The 17,689-nt window shown below is 41.0% G+C and overlaps 1 protein-coding gene across 2 annotated transcripts in view; it reads right to left on the reverse strand.

Annotated features, from left to right (window-relative positions):
• The window catches only part of CFAP54 (cilia and flagella associated protein 54), a 538,848-nt gene that overhangs the window by 118,263 nt on the left and 402,896 nt on the right, over positions 1–17,689 (reverse strand). For both annotated transcript variants that reach the window (XM_077472059.1, XM_077472058.1), the window contains exons 50-54: positions 17,158–17,347; positions 15,155–15,234; positions 12,342–12,511; positions 10,652–10,769; positions 2,095–2,227 (exon numbers count right to left, since the gene is read on the reverse strand). In XM_077472059.1, the coding sequence (XP_077328185.1) occupies positions 2,095–2,227; positions 10,652–10,769; positions 12,342–12,511; positions 15,155–15,234; positions 17,158–17,347 (691 nt within the window). The remainder of the gene's footprint in view (positions 1–2,094; positions 2,228–10,651; positions 10,770–12,341; positions 12,512–15,154; positions 15,235–17,157; positions 17,348–17,689) is intronic.

Below are 17,689 nucleotides of genomic sequence, written 5' to 3' on the forward strand. Positions count from 1 at the left end.
TATGGGGGAAAAAAGGACATCAACTTTGTTTGGAAGCCACTTTGCACGACCGCGCAATTGTCAGTTAAAGCGAAGCAGTGCCGAATCTCAAAAAGTGCTATGGTCTTAAGCCAGAAAAAAGGACCAGGCTGAAAGTGGTTAAAAAAGACTTCCTATGTTTCTTAAAATACCTTGGGGTGTTTACTCTCCAAAATGGGGTAATTTAGTGGGTGTTGCTTCTGTCCTGGTGCCCCAGGGCCTCCAAAAATGTGAGAGGTAGTCAGGAAATTAGATGCATAATTTATGCCCCTAGAAAGCCTGATGGTGCTCCTTTGGTTGGGGCCTCTCTGTGTGCTTAGGTTGTGAAAAAGTCTCACACATGTGCTATTGCCATACTCAGGAGGAGTATCAGAATGCCTTTTGGGTTTATGTCCAAGTATGTAATTGCTGTTTGTTAGATATATATTATTAATTGACAACTTTGTGTAAAAAAAAAAAAATAAATAAAAAAAAAAAATTATTTTCGTTTTCTTTCCTACATTTTTCTAAAAATTTGTGGCAAAAAAACTTTTTTTAAAAGGCTCATTATGTCTTTCCTTGTAGTGTTTTCTTTCCAAAATGGGGTCATTTTGTGGGTATTTCCACTGTACTGGGGCTCCAGGGCCTCCAAAAATGTGATAGGTAGTCAGGCAATTAGATGCATAATTTATGCCACTGGAACGCCTAAAGGTGCTCCTTGGATTTCAGATCCTTCTATGCACACATGTGGTATTCCCATACTCATATGGTATACCCATGAGGCATAGCAGAATGTGTTTTGGTGTGTAACTGCAATTATGCCTATGCTGTGTGTGAGAAATAGCTCCTTAACCGCATCCCGACCGCCTCACGCCGATACACATAAAACTATCCCCTATTTTGTAAACGCTATAACTTTTGCACGGATCAATCAATAATCGCTTATTGCAATATTTTTACCAAAAATATGTAGAATACGTATTGGCCTAAACTGAGGAAAAAAATAGTTTTTTTAAATATTTTTGGGGGATATTTATTATAGCAAAAAGTAAAAAATAATGTTTTTTTCCAAATTGTCGCTCTTTTTTTGTTTATAGCGCAAAAAATAAAAAATGCAGGGGTGATCAAATGCCACCAAAAGAAAGCTCTATTTGTGGGAAAAAAAATATATCAATTTTGTTTGGGAGCCACGTCGCACGACCGCACAATTGTCAGTTGAAACGACGCAGTGCCGAATCACAAAAAGTGCTCTGGTCAGGAAGGGGGTAAAATCTTCCCGGCTAAAGTGGTTAAAATGACAACTTTATTAATTTTCCAAAAACTGTGACAAAAAATGACAACTTTCAAAAACTTACCATGCCTCTTACTTAATACCTTGAACTGTCTACTTTCCAAAAAGTGGTCATTTGGGGGGTATTTGTACTGACCCTGCATCGTAGGGTCTCAAGAAATGAGATAGACAGTACATTAGGACTGACCAATTTTCAAATAAATATATCACAGTTTGTAGACTATAACTTTCACATAACGTTCACACAGACTAAATAATACAAACTGTTTTGGGTTATTTTTACTAAAATAATGTAGCAGAATACATTTTGGCCTAATTTTATGAAAAAAGATTAAAAAGATTATTTGTACATTGTTATAACAAAAACAAACAAAAATGTTTGGTATTTTTTCACTTATATTGCAAAAAAAAAACACAGTGGTGATTAAATACCACTAAAAGAAAATGCTATCTGACTCAAAAAATGATAAGAATTTAATTTGGGTACAGTGTTGCGTGCCTGAGTAATTGTCACTCATAGGGTGACAGCTCTGAAAGCTGAAAATTGGCCTGGACTGGAAAGGGGTGAGTAATTGCCGGCCAACTTTTAAAGCTCAAGTTGCAGGGGGTTAAAGAACTACTGGATAATATTCAAGCATGTTTAAAAGCATATATATTGTAAAGTGTTTTGTTAATACCAAATTAAGTCTAAACTATAAATAGATAATATAATTGTAGAATTAATATAGCTGCTGAATAGCTTTCTGTTTAAAAAGAACCTGAATATGAGACAGTTAACTGCTGTAATCAGTAACATAGTTTCATACCTTTTATTGCTATGCCCCGTATGTGCTTTACAAGGGCTCTGACAAGAGCAAGTCGACAGTGCAGCCAGAGGTGCATGTTAAGGCGCTCCCTGGCTTCTGAAACATCAGGCTGGATGACAGCTTGGTTACTGGTCTGAGAAGGATTGAAAGAAAATTGATTTTTACACTGAACACAAGATATTTTTTAGTTTAGTTTTATTTTTTATATACAATGTGTGTATATATATATATATATATATATATATATATATAAAGTAGTGAGTGTACAGCTTGTATAACAGTGAACATTTTCTGTTCCCTCAAAATAACTAAACACACATCCATTAATGTCTAAACCACTGGCAACAAAAGTGAGCACAATCCTAAGTGAAAATGTCCTAACTGGGCCCAAAGTGTCCATATTTCTTGTGGCCACCATTATTTTCCAGCAGTGCCTTAACCCTCTTGGGCATGGAGGTCACCAGAGCTTCACAGGTTGCCACTGGAGTCCTCTTTCATTCCTCCATGACTACTTTACAACATCACGGGGCTGGTGGATGTTAGAGACCTTCCACTACTCTCCACCTTCCATTTGAGGATGCCCCACAGATGCTCAATAGGGTTTAGGTCTGGAGACATGCTTGACCAGTCCATCACCTTTACCCTCACTTTCTTTAGCAAGGCACTGGTCGTCTTGGAAGTGTGTTTGGGGTCGTTATCATGTTGGAATATTGCCCTGCAGCCCAGTCTCAGAAGGGAAGGGATTATGCTCTGCTTCAGTATGTCACAGTACATGTTGGCATTCATGATTCCCTCAATGAACTGTAGCTCCCCAGTGCACTCATGTAGCCCCAGACCATGACACTCACACCCCCATGCTTGACTGTAGACAAGACATACTTGTCTTTGTACTCCTCACCTAGTTGCCACCACACAAGATTGACACCATCTGAACCAAATAAGTTTTACTTGGTCTCATCAGACCACAGGACATGGTTCCAGTAATCCATGTCCTTAGTCTGCTTGTCTTCAGAAAACTGTTTGTGGGCTTTCTTGTGAAGAGGCTTCCTTTTGGGGTGACAGCCACGCAGACCAATTTGATGCAGTGTGCGGCATATGATCTGAGCACTGACAGGCTGACCCCCCCCAACCCTTCAACCTCTGCAGCAATGCTGGCAGCACTCATACGTATATTTCCCAAAGCCAACCTCTGGATATGACGCTGAGCATGTGTACTCAACTTCTTTGGTAGACCATGGCGAGGCATCTGTGGAATCTGTACTGTTAAACCGCTGTATGGTCTTGGCCACCAAGCTGCAGCTCAGTTTCAGGGTATTGGCAATCTTCTTATAGCCTAGGCCATCTTCATGTAGAACAACGATTCTTTTTTTCAGATCCTCAGGGAGTTCTTTGCCATGAGGTGCCATGTTGAACTTCCAGTGACCAGTATGAGAGAATGAGAGCGATAACACCAAATTTAATACACCTGCTCCCCAGTCACACCTGAGACCTTGTAACACTAACGAGTCACATGACACCAGGGAGGGAAAATGGGTAATTGGGCCCAATTTGGACATTTTCACTTAGGGGTGTACTCACTTTTGTTGCCAACGGTTTAGACATTAATGGCCATGTGTTGATGCATTTTGAGGGGACAGAACATTTACATTGTTATACTAGTTGTACACTCACTAATTTACATTGTAGCAAAGTGTCATCTCTTCAGTGTTGTCACATGGAAAATTTATATAATAACATATTAACAAAAATGTGAGTTGTGTATTCACTTTTGTGAGATACTGTGTGTATATATATATATATATATATATATATATATATATATATATATATATATATATATAATTACATTATATTATAGTATGCAGTATATTGTATATTATACACAGTTGTGTTCATAGGTTTCCATAATCCTGGCAGAATTTGTTGTAACTTATTTATTACAGATATTTATACATTATTCTACATTCACATCATTCCCTGCCCTCAGGAAGCTTAAAGAAGATTACAATCTAAGGCCCCTACCTCACATGCATACATACACACAGTGGGAGCAATTTAGATAGGAGCAAATTACACTACATTTCTTTGTGGAGGAAATCAAAGTACTGTACCTAGATGAAACCCACACAATGTGGACTCCATAGTTTGGATTTGAACTGAGGACCCTAGTGCTGCAAGACAGAAGTTATAAACCCTAAGCCACTTTGCTTAATAAAATACAAACAATTTTGTTAAGAGAACACAGAACATTACAATCATAAAATAAAACATAGCATTAAGAGAAGATAATAAAATGTCACCATTCAAAAGTTTGCATGGTTCACTAGCTTAAAGTAGAATTCCAGTCAAATCCCAACTATACCTAAACCTGCTTCCACCCCTATTCTAAGACTATTCTAACTACTCAGTAAAGGAAAGATGTCTATACCTATTTATTCTGAGGGGGCTCTGGTCCTATCACCTGATTAGGTCCCAGCTTCGGTGAAGAGGAGGGACAGCTGACAATAGTTCCCCTATAGTAAGCCTATAGGTCACATCACTGCCCAGGCTTGGTAGCTGTTATCAGCCATCTCTCCTCTTCACAGAAGTCAGCCACTGGAGAGATCACATGACTGGACAGTAGCACCCTCAGAATAGGTAAGTATACACATTTTAATTTACAGGGTAGTCATGTTTGAGCTCTCCTCAGTATGGCTCAATGGGCTTGAGATTAGCAGAATGTATTGATGCTGCAGGACCTTCATTGTTTTCTGCTATAGCCAATTATAGGTCAACTTGACCATATATTTCTGATCATTGCTATTTTAGAAAGTGCAGGTGTGCCCCATGCACAGCTTCAGGGCTGATGAATGAAAATATTCCTTGTACACTTTCTGATAATATGCTGCTTTCAACTTGCCATAAACTATGACTAAATTCTTTGTACTGCTGTAGTTCACACACCTTCAAAAAAGTACAGAATCACCTCCATGCTTCACAGTAGGGATGGTGTGCTTCTCTTCATAGGCTTTATTGACTCCTCCCCAACAAGTTTGTTTATGGTTTCAACCATTAAGTTCAATTTTGGTCTTGTCACCATAGCAGCAAAAATGGATAACATTTTACAAACTTTGCCAGGGGTATGTAATCTTATGAGCACAAAATTACAAATACCGTATATACTCGAGTATAGGCCGACCCGAATATAAGCCGAGGCCCCCAATTTACCCCCAAAAAAACTGGCAAACTTATTGACTCGTGTATAAGCCGAGGGTGAGACATGCCTGTCCATCCCTGTGTGTGTGTCCGTCCATCCCTGTGTGTCCGTCCATCCCTGTGTGTCCGTCCATCCCTGTGTGTCCGTCCATCCCTGTGTGTCCGTCCATCCATCCCTGTGTGTGTGTGTGTCCATCCATCCATCCATCCCTGTGTGTGTGTGTCTCCATCCATCCATCCATCCCTGTGTGTGTGTGTCTCCATCCATCCATCCATCCCTGTGTGTGTGTGTCTCCATCCATGTGTGTGTGTGTGTGTGTGTGTGTGTGTGTGTGTGTGTGTGTGTGTGTGTGTGTGTGTGTGTGTGTGTGTGTGTGTGTCCAGCCTACCTGTGTCCCGAGCCTTTGTCCCGAGCCTCCGTCCCGTGCCTTGCCTCCTTGCCTCCGTGCCTTGCCGCCGTGCCTTGCCTCCGTCCCGTCCCGTCCCGTGCCGTGCCGTGCCGTGCCTTGCCTTGCCTTGCCTCCGTCCCGTGCCCTCTTCGTCGGCGCCTCGGCGGCCATTGTAAAATTCAAAAGCTGCGCCGCCGCCTTCGCCTGTGATAGGCGGAACACTGAATTTCCCAGCAGCCTGTGTTCCGCCTATCACGTACATCGTATCATCCTCGTCCGTAGTACGAGGATGATACGATGTCCGTGATAGGCGGAACACAGGCTGCTGGGAAATTCAGTGTTCCGCCTATCACAGGCGAAGGCGGAGCCGGAGGCGCGGCTTTTGAATTATAGAATGGCCGCTGTCTGTCTGCTCGACACGCTGATCGAGCGGGCAGACAGCGATGACTCGAGTATAAGCCGAGGGGGGCACTTTCAGCCTCAAAAAAGAGGCTGAAAATCTCGGCTTATACTCGAGTATATACGGTACTGAGGAATACACTAATTAAAACAAATACACAAATCAAACTAACAGCAAATATACATGCTTGACTGAGGGATATCTTTTGTCACAGCCTTTATTGGAAGTCACAATTTTAGGCAGTCATACATGGCTCAACATTCTCAATCCAAGTAATGTTTGAGCTATTGCAGATAGAATTAAGAAATGTCTACTTTTGCAGTGGTTAACCACTTGCCGACCGCCGCACGCCGATGTACGTCATCAGAATGGCACGGGCAGGCATAAGCACATACATGTACGTCCTTTGCCTCCCGCGGGTCGGGGGCCCGATCGGGCCCCCGCCCGGTGCCTGCGGCGGTCGGTTTTCGTTCGGGAGCGATCCCGGACGAGGGGACGGCCATTCATTCATGGCCACCCCCTCGCGATCGCTCCCGACGAATGGAAATCCCCGGTGACATCACTTCCTCTCCTGTAATGTAAACACAGGAGAGGAAGTGATGTATTCTCTCCTCCGTGTCGGTATTTTTCGTTCCGACACGGAGGAGAGCGGATCAGTGAGTTGCACCAACACATCCCACACACAGTAGAACATGCCAGGCACACTCACACCCCCCCTTTACCCCCCGATCACCCCCCCAATTACCCCTGCCCCCCAGTCACAGTGACACCAATGTCATTTTTTTTTTTTTTTTTTGCATTGGTGTCATTTGTGACTGTAATAACTGTTAGGGCAGTTAGGGTTAGCCCCCTTTAGTTCTAATGTACCCCCCTAACCCCCCCAATAAAGGTTTAACCCCGTGATCACCCCCCGTCGCCAGTGTCACTAAGGCTGGGTTCACATTGCAGCGGTTTATGAGAACGAATGTGATTCGCACCGCACTGCAGTGCAAATCACATCCGATCTCTGTGCGATTCGAGTTCAGCCATTCGCCGCACCCGCCGCACCCGCCACACCCGCCGCACCCGCCGCAAATTCGCACGGGACCCTTTTTTTGGCCCGCAGCAGAATCGGATCGCATGGGTGTTCACACCATGCGATCCGAGTTTGCAGATCGCACTGCGATATGCGAACTGATCTGGGGGTGTCAGTAACATTTCACTGACACTCCCAGCAGTTCGCATAGGGCAGTGTGAACTGCCGCCGGGAGGCATGCGATGCGGGAACCCGCCGCGGATTCGCGGCGTTTCCGCATCGCTCCAGTGTGAACCCAGCCTAATAAGCGATCATTTTTCTGATCGCCGTATTAGTGTCACAGGTGACGCTAGTTAGGCAGGTAGGTATTTAGGTTCGCCGCAGCTTTTTATAGCGCTAGGGACCCCCATATACTACCGCATAAAGCCCCCTGATTGCCCCCTAGTTAACCCTTTCACCAGTGATCACCATATAACTGTTACAGGTGACGCTGGTTGGTTAGTTATTTTTTTATAGTTTCAGGGCACCCGCCATTTATTACCTAATAAAGGTTTAACCCCCTGATCACCCGGCAGGTGTCATTTGTGACTAATAACTGTTAGGGCAGTTAGGGTTAGCCCCCTTTAGTTCTAAGGTACCCCCCTAACCCCCCCAATAAAGGTTTAACCCCGTGATCACCCCCCGTCGCCAGTGTCACTAAGGCTGGGTTCACATTGCAGCGGTTTATGAGAACGGATGTGATTCGCACCGCACTGCAGTGCAAATCACATCCGATCTCTGTGCGATTCGAGTTCAGCTATACAGATAGTATGGCTGAATTTGTGTCGCACCCGCCGCAAACTCGCACGGGACCCTTTTTTTGGTCCGCAGCAGAATCGGATCGCATGGGTGTTCACACCATGCGATCCAAGTTTGCAGATCGCACTGCGATATGCGAACTGATCTGGGGGTGTCATTAACATTTCACTGACACTCCCAGCAGTTCGCATAGGGCAGTGTGAACTGCCGCCGGGAGGCATGCGATGCGGGAACCCGCCGCGCATTCGTGGCGTTCCCGCATCGCTCCAGTGTGAACCCAGCCTAATAAGCGATCGTTTTTCTGATCGCTGTATTAGTGTCACAGGTGACGCTAGTTAGGCAGGTAGGTATTTAGGTTCGCCGCAGCTTTTTATAGCGCCAGGGACCCCCATATACTACCGCATAAAGCCCCCTGATTGCCCCCTAGTTAACCCTTTCACCAGTGATCACCATATAACTGTTACAGGTGACGCTGGTTGGTTAGTTATTTTTTTATAGTTTCAGGGCACCCGCCATTTATTACCTAGTCTCACTAGTGTACCCCTAAATTTAGGGGTGTCTACTTTCTAAAATGGGGTCATTTGGGGGGGGGGGGTTTGTGCCATCTTGGCATTTTATGGCCTTCAAAACTGTAACGCCCTTAGAAAGCCTGAAGGCGGTGCTTGGTTTTTGGGGCCCCGTACGCGGCTAGGCTCCCAAAAAGTCCCACATATGTGGTATCCCCGTACTCAGGAGAAGCAGCAGAATTTATTTTGGGGTGTCATTTCACATATGCCCATGGCATGCGTGAGCAATATATCATTTAGTGACAACTTTGTGAAAAAAAAAAAAGTTTGTAATTTTCCCGCAACTTGTGGCAAAATATAAAATATTCCATGGACTCAACATGCCTCTCAGCAAATAGCTTGGGGTGTCTACTTTCTAAAATGGGGTCATTTGTGGGGGTTTTGTGCCATCTTGGCATTTTATGGCCTTCAAAACTGTAATAGGTAGTGAGAAGTGAACTCAAAAAATTACGCCCTTAGAAAGCCTGAAGGCGGTGCTTGGTTTTCGGGGCCCCGTACGCGGCTAGGCTCCCAAAAAGTCCCACATATGTGGTATCCCCGTACTCAGGAGAAGCAGCAGAATTTATTTTGGGGTGTCATTTCACATATGCCCATGGCATGCATGAGCAATATATCATTTAGTGACAACTTTGTGAAAAAAAAAAAAAAAAAAAAAAAGTTTGTAATTTTCCCGCAACTTGTGGCAAAATATAAAATATTCCATGGACTCAACATGCCTCTCAGCAAATAGCTTGGGGTGTCTACTTTCTAAAATGGGGTCATTTGTGGGGGTTTTGTGCCATCTTGGCATTTTATGGCCTTCAAAACTGTAATAGGTAGTGAGGCGTGAAATCAAAAATTGACGCCCTTAGAAAGCCTGAAGGCGGTGCTTGGTTTTCGGGGCCCTGTACGCGGCTAGGCTCCCAAAAAGTCCCACATATGTGGTATCCCCGTACTCAGGAGAAGCAGCAGAATTTATTTTGGGGTGTCATTTCACATACGCCCATAGCATGTGTGAGCAATATATCATTTAGTGACAACTTTGTGTAAAAAAAAAAAAAAAATTTTTTTTTTGTCATTATTCAATCGCTTGAGGCAAAAAAATAAAATATTCAATGGGCTCAACATGCCTCTTATCAATTTCCTTAGGGGGTCTACTTTCCAAAATGGGGTCATTTGGGGGGGTTTTGTACTGCCCTGTCATTTTAGCACCTCAAGAAATGAGATAGGCAGTCGTAAACTAAAAGCTGCGTAAATTCCAGAAAACGTACCTTAGTTTGTAGATGTGACAACTTTTGCGCAAACCAATAAATATACAATTATTGACTTTTTTTTTACCAAAGACATGTGGCTGAATACATTTTGGCCTAAATGTATGACTAAAATTGAGTTTATTGGATTTTTCTAATAACAAAAAGTAGAAAATATCATTTTTTTTCAAAATTTGCGGTCTTTTTACGTTTATATCGCAAAAAATAAAAATCGCAGAGGCAATCAAATACCATCAAAAGAAAGCTCTATTTGTGGGAAGAAAAGGACGCAAATTTTGTTTGGGTACAACATTGCATGACCGCGCAATTACCAGTTAAAGCAGCGCAGTGCCAAAGTGTAAAAAGACCTCTGGTCATTTACCAGCAAAATGGTCCGGTCTGAAAGTGGTTAATATAACACAAATAATTGTTACATTGTTACAAAAGTTACATTCACATTGGAACATTTTGTAGCTTATAACCTGAAGCTCAAAAATGCTCATTGAGCAAAATCCCACTCATTTCAATGGCTCCTGTTCACATCTGAGCATTCTGTTGCTTGTAGTTTCTCCAAAAAGTACACAAGTTACTTTTCATGCAGAATTTAGCGTTTTGTCCGAATAGACTTCAATGGGAATGCCTGAATAGCTCAACATGAGTGTTTTTCAAGTGTTTTTTAAGCGTTTTCAGCTCAAACAGCCGCTGTGCTTCCCTTTTTTAGCAGCACTCCACACCTTTTAGTTAAAAAATATCTAAAAAAAGGCCTGTCAAAAGCATGAACTTGCAATCATGCTCCAAAAAATGCCTGAAAAAAAAAGTGTGAATGTAGCCTTAGGTGTGCATGTAGCCTCAGATTTTACCTTAGTCTTTCTAAACCTAAAAATGAAACATGAAATTTGGAAACACGCTCAATATTCCCAGCTTCAGCTTTTCAGAATCTGCTTCCTTGACAACTTTTCAATTACCTGATCATTCCTTGGAGTGGACCTGTTAAGTGATGAAGGCACATTCTTACTTTGGGATTTCTCTGTAAGGATCTTTGCTTCCTGAAGTATCTTCAGGGCAGAAAATGCCATGGCCACACTACAGTTGTAGAAATAAAAAGAGTTATTAGGTATCTGGTATTATGGTAATCTTTCACTTGAAGCAAACCTCTCATGAATGAAATATGAGGCCAGCTTTTGCTGAACTATTCCTGAAAATATTAAATGTCTAGCATCAGTGTCTTCAATATATTCTAATAACCTCTGATGTGCATACCTTGTCCAGGTTTTTGGCTTGAAAAGCCTTAAATGGATGGGATAGCAGCCAAGGAGCTAACATTTTCTGAATGAGAAAGGCAAAGGAAAGCCCTATGTTTCTTGTATAACAAGGTTCCTTTAAGACAGAAAGGCTTGCTAAAAGATCATGCGAATAAAGCAAATGTTGCAGGATAGTTTTGGCTAGAGTGGAGAGGGATTAGAACTAGGCTTGTGCAATCCGTTTTGTAACGAATCGAAATTCGGCCGAATTTTGCATCTTTCGGACATTCGGATGCATCCGAATGTCCGAATAAAAAAATAATGAATTACAACGAATACGAAAGAAATATAACGAATGAATTCGAATGAATTCGACATGATTCGGTAATTCTTTAAAGATCTAATGAAACAAAAGATCAGCTCAAAGTAAATCTTATAGTCCAATCAGCTAATTAATTTTGTGCTGGAGGATGGATTACTGGCAAAGTGCATTCCTGAGAACCGAGTTAGAAGTGTGTTGTATTGTATTTGAGCCGAGGAGAAGAGATGTTGTCATTGTGTGTGTTAAAAGATTCAATACACAAACGACTTTCCAAACTACGAATCATTATCACGAATGTCTATACATACATAAATAGCGAATTTCAACTAATACAAATGAATGAATTCGACACTCTACGAATAATAACGAATTATCCGAAAACATATTAACGTAACATAACGAATATAACAGAACGAAATTATGTATTTTACGAATGACAACGAACCGAAACTAAACAAAATTTTCCGTTGTGCACAAGTCTAATTAGAACACCTGTAAGGTTCTTATTGCTGTCAGTCTGCTTTCCAAAATGAATAAAAAAATTGGCTTTAGTGCTACTTTATTTTTTATATGTTATACACGGTTATTTTGCAGTGCAATTACCCCTCTATTATCTTTTTTAACATAAAAATTATGGTGAGTGCATTAAAAGAAGCCAAAAAGCATTTCTATAAACCAGTGCAAAGATCATTTTTGCATAGTAGACAGGGCCTTGCAAATAATTCATTTTGCCCTCTGGCCCCTGTGCAACCAAGACCTCTGGTTTAAAATGCATGTACAGCCCAATATTATACAGCCATATTTTGCAAATTGCACACTGTTATTTCAGTATTGCTAGTTGAAGAAGAAGGGGTTGAAAAAAAAGGACGGAGTATAAACTGACAGGTTATGAAGAGCTTGCCATATAGTACAGTGCCATGTAAAATTAATTTTTAATACATCTCCACAAAGATTGTACAAAATCAAATAAACATTTTTGTATAGCAGTTTTCTTGTCTCGGTTTATTTTCACATCAGTTTCTGTGTTGGGCTGAGTTAGCCATTTACAGCATGACAGAAGAAGACCAAATATCTGTATCCAGTTCCACTTGCCTTACTGCAGTATGATGCCTCTGCTGTGCTATTTCAGAAAGTTGAAGTTTTGTCTGAATTACCATCTCCAGGTATACTGCGGAACACTCAGAGAATTGGCTCTGGCATTTCATTTCAATATCCTGAAGAACTGATGTCAGTCTTTTTTCAGCCTCATTTAACAAAATATCCTAAGTTAAATAAAAGAAGTGTGAGTTAATACATGATGCAATTTAAGATATATACACATTTATTAATGTACAAACTATCCTGAAGGCATTCTATTTAACAGGCATATGTACATATATTTTTGGTGTGGTTTGCATTCAATGCATATACACATTTATGTACTCATCTAAAAAAATGAGACAACTCCTTCACAAATTGAGCTATTTACATGCACAAAAACGTTTTTGTGTTTACTTAAAGAACCCCCGATGACACAAAACCTGATATGGCAACCACAAATTGGATGTATCTTATATAATGTGTATCATTGTGTCCAAGGGTTCACTGAAAGCATGTTATTATGCTCAGCAAATGCACCCTCAAGTACAACTAAAGGCAAACATTTTTTTTTTTGCATAGAGTAATGGAGGGTTATAACCTCTGACAGATTTGTTTTTGCCATCTCTTTGGGGAGATTTCTCTTCACTTCCTGTCAAATAACCTAAACAGGAAGTGGGAGGAAATACCTTCAAAGTGAGGGAATCCCTGGTTTTCACTAGGCACACCAGAGCTAGTTTCCTCATTGGGAAATTTCTCACCTTACTGTTTTGGGGACAATCTAAAATGTGGTTTCACTTTCAATAACAGTAAACATGATGAATAGAGAGAGTAAATCTCTTTTACAGGGACACAGCCAGCAATAGAAACCTGACAGGCATTCTAACCCCTCTCCACTGTATCCAAAACTAAAAAGGTTTGCCTTTAGTTATACTTTTAAAGCAACTATACTGAATAGATTCATGTTTCCACCTGACAAGCTTTCACAGTTCGACAACCAAAATATAAGATAGCAGAATGAAATCACAATTTGTTAGATACTAAATATAGATCTGATGTACTGCATTATACTCTTAGGACCTTGTAAATTAGGCATGTTTGGTGTCTGACTGGTATCTTCTTATACATTAGTGTAGCCACTTTTTGAAGATAATATACCAAATAGAACACTACTGGCAGAAAAAGATCAAGTGGTCCATCGAGTCTGCCCCTTTATACTTCTTTGGTAAAATATTACTTTCCAAGGTTAGATTTGAACTTTACCCCTGCTACTTTAAGGTTATATCCCTGTGTTCTTGAGCTTAGCTTTATTTTGAAAATACTGCCCTCCTAAACCTTATTCGCCCTCTTGATGTATTTAAAATGTTTCAGTAATGTCTCTCCTTTCCCCTTGAATACACATACTAGCCTTTCTTCACATGTGTTATCCCCCAGGCCTTTCACCATTTTTGATGCCCACCTCTGGTTTAATTTTTCCTTGTCAATATATTTTTGTCAGGTCTCCATACGTAGGAATAAATGTGATCAAACTAAAGATCTGTTTTGGGAATCAAGACCTTCTGCAGTAATTCCATTACAGCCGGATCTCAGATGTATGGAAGTTCAGTCTTGGATCAAAAACCAAACTGACAAATTTCTATTGCTCACCAGACTTTTTATGACCTGACCATTTATAACAGGGCCTCAGATTCTAGCTAGTAGACATTTATGAAGCTGTCTAAATTTGCTGTTCTTCAAAGGTGTTTTAAGCATTAGTGTTAGAATAAATCTAACAATTTTTGTTACACACTTGCAAATTTTGGGGGAAAAAAGGCACAGAGTATAGTTGTTGTTCAGTCGTTTAGTCGTGTCCGATTCTACTCCTTAAAATAGGAGGAAAATCATGTGTGCGTGTTATACATCGCTATAGGCTGCCAGGGAGGGGAAGGAGGGGACAAGCGCTGCTGAAATAGACAGAGCCAGATCTCCTGTGTACTCAGCTCGGCTTGCAGTCATGCCCAGACTCGCCCCCGGTTGGCTCCTAGCACTGACATCCCGGCATTGGACCGGCAATATGTCCACCATAGGATCCGGGCCAAGGGGCGGGACTGGGAGTGACGCTGAGCCGAGCACACAGAAGATCTGACTCTGTCTATTTTGGCAAAGGCAATGCTGCAGATGGACACTGATCAGGCTGCAGATGTGCAATAATCAAGCTGCAGTAAGGAGCAAGGCTGCAGATGTGCAATGATGGGCAAGGCTGCAGATGGGCACTGATCAGGCTGCAGTAAAGAGCAAGGCTGCAGATGGGCACTGATTAGGCTGCAGTGAGGAGCAAGGCTGCAGATGGGCACTGATTAGGCTGTGATAATGGGCAAGGCTGCAGATGGCCACTATTCAGGCTGCAATGATGGGCAATGGCAAGGCTGCTGATGGACACTGATTAGGCTGCAATGATGGGCCATGGTTATGCTGCAGATGGGCACTGATCAGGCTGCAATGATGCGCAATGGTGAGGCTGCAGAGGCGCACTGATTAGGCTGCAATCATGGGGAATGGTGAGGCTGCAGGTGGACAATGATCAGGTTTCATTAATGGGCAATGCAGATGGGCACTGATAAGGCTGCATTAATGCGCATTGACCCTCATTTTGTTTCAAAATTCTTTATTTCAAATTTTATTTTTTTCCTGAAACTTCTCTCTTAAAATTAAGGTGCGTGTTATATGCCTTTGGGTGTTATGCTCTGATAAATATGGTATATATTAAAGAACTACTTTGCTATTCTCTTCACAGTTTGAGGCTCATCAGACCTCACTATGTCCATATCAAATATATATTTCCAGCCCACCTTTAGCATTGATAGGGTCAAATCTTGTTTTGAAGCTAGTTGCACACATGCATCATCCTCATCTTTTGGCTCAGCGGTGTCTGGTGATATGAAGTGTGAAAAATAATGATTAGATAAACAGAAGACCTAAGCCAATACAATTCCTAATGTAATACTCTAGTAATTTTAAAATCTAGAAACACTTAAGTGTTTTAATGGTGTAAACATTCAAAGACCTAATTATAGCTGACAAATATGAGGCATAAGGTAGCAAGTCCAAAAATATTAACAGGCATCTAACTTTTTAAGCATTATACTTTATTATAATTGTTAAAATCACAGGTCTCACTGGTATACTAGAACTCCCAAGATGCTGCCAGATGAATAGTATACACTTTTTTACATATATCTCCCGACAATTTTTTTTTCTTTCTAGGAAAGGGTAATTTTTTAAGTCTATCTCTCTTCACAGATATTTACTTCTTATTCCAGGGACACAACAGAAGGTGGGAAGAACCATTCCAAAGGAAGGAGAATTTCCGTCCTAGACTACTATCACCGAAACAGGTGTCCTTATTGGAAGTTTTTAGTTCCCCTCTTGTATTGCTTACAACTGAAGAATTAAAGTGATTGTAAAAGCAAAAGTTTTTTATCTTAATACATTATATGCATTAATATAAAAGCCTTCTGTGTGCAGTAGCCCCCTCATACTTACCTGAGGTCCATCTAGATCCAAGGATGTTGCAGCAATGTCTCGGATGCCCAGGACTCTCCTCCTCATTCGCTGAGACAGCAGCGTGGCTCCATTGACTCCTGCTGCTGTCAATCAAAAGCAGTCAGCAGATGAGGAAAGGAGGCGTGGCTGGGCTGGATGGACACAGGGAGCAGTGACTCCACTCGGGTGCCCCCATAGCAAGCTACTTATGACCACAAAAGTTTAGACCCCAAACCTTGACCCTAATCCTGACATAGATCAAAGCCTGATCTAGCTATTTTATCTTTGTTTTATTATTATTCATTTCATACACAACTTTTTTTTACAATCTTCTACTTTAGCAAGTAGAAAAGGATACAGTATATCTTTTTCTCCCTTCAAGAGAAGAAGCAACACGGGGGCTATACAGTGACTGATCACTGTACTAGTCAATCATAGGCAAACACAGAAATTATATGATCGGGAAGCAGTCCTGCCGTCTCTTGATCATTAGTACAAGACCCAGAGCTAGTGGTGACAAATGTTTTCATCTCATGATGTAAATGTCAGAAATGGCCTCATATTCTTGTAAGTGCACTACAATTACAGTAGTGCATATATGCATCCCCACAGAAGAAGACCCACTTCTATGAGGCCACATATATGTGTACTCTTAGCGAGAAGGGGATTAGCTAACTAAAAAAATTTCCTCGAAAACTCATTGCCTTTATTGTTCTGATCCATATTTAATTTACAAAGGTCTTAGAATAAATCATATAACAAAGAATAATAACAAAGTTTGTAAAATCTGTTACACCATCTGATGAAGTTCTAACAACTTACAACGATATGAGGCAATTTCTGACATTTACATCATGAGATGACAACATTTGGAGAGGTAATATCATAACACTGCAGTTGCATTAACATTACTGCTTTTTTGGGATAATGCTAATCATGAAAAAAGACTGGCAAATAGTGGAGCATACTATGAAACCTTGAAGCGCCGATAATATATGTCCTTTTGAGATGAAAATGTGGCTATTTCAGTGGGTTCTGCTTCTTAAAGTATTGTTTCATTCAGAACTTTTTTTCTTTTTAGTTTTTGATAAAGAAGAAAAGGGTTAGAAACATTAGACTTTTAAAGCCCTCTGGACATATTTACTTTAGCTTTCTGTTCCGGCAACAACATTGTCATAGGAACAGGAATCAAATAGAAATCTTCCCAATGGGGCCACAGGCAGCAATAAAAACCTGGGAGATGGTCTAACCTTATCCTACTAGTCTAGAAGAGATTGTGACTTAGGTGAAAAAATCTTTATGTTTTTACCTTGTTGCTTTGTGCTTTCCTCAGTCACAAATCCATCAGACTTCTTTACCACTTCAGGAATAACATTAATAGTTGAAGCCAACTTGATAAGAAAATGTGTTTTAGCCAATGTTAGCTTGTTTGCAGCTGCTTGATCGCATACAGAGAGTAAACGTGTGCTGGGTGTTATGTTGAGGACTTCTTCAATAGCCTGAAATTTAAATATGACAACTACTGAAATACTCTACTGATATTTTACTTTAATAAATCAATATTTAAACTATAGAATTATTACCATTGTTATTTTAGATTTCAATGTTCTCTGTTAGCTGATAACATGCTTTACTAAAGAAAAGTCTTGAAGGCTAGCTAGCAGACTGTAAGTATCCAATTAAAAAGCCTTAAGCATTTCTGCTAAAACCTTAGAGACAGGAGCTATACCTTCGGGGAAATACACATCAAGCACTAGATGTTCCTATAACTCTATGGAAGTTAAGACTTCCCTCATTTTAGTAAGCAAAGCTCCAGGGTAAACCTACAGTGCCTTGCAAAA

Source organism: Lithobates pipiens, unplaced genomic scaffold (genome assembly GCF_037356315.1).
Source record: "Lithobates pipiens isolate NorthernLeopardFrog02 unplaced genomic scaffold, aLitPip1_a1.2 Scaffold_8, whole genome shotgun sequence".
NCBI lineage: Eukaryota > Metazoa > Chordata > Amphibia > Anura > Ranidae > Lithobates > Lithobates pipiens.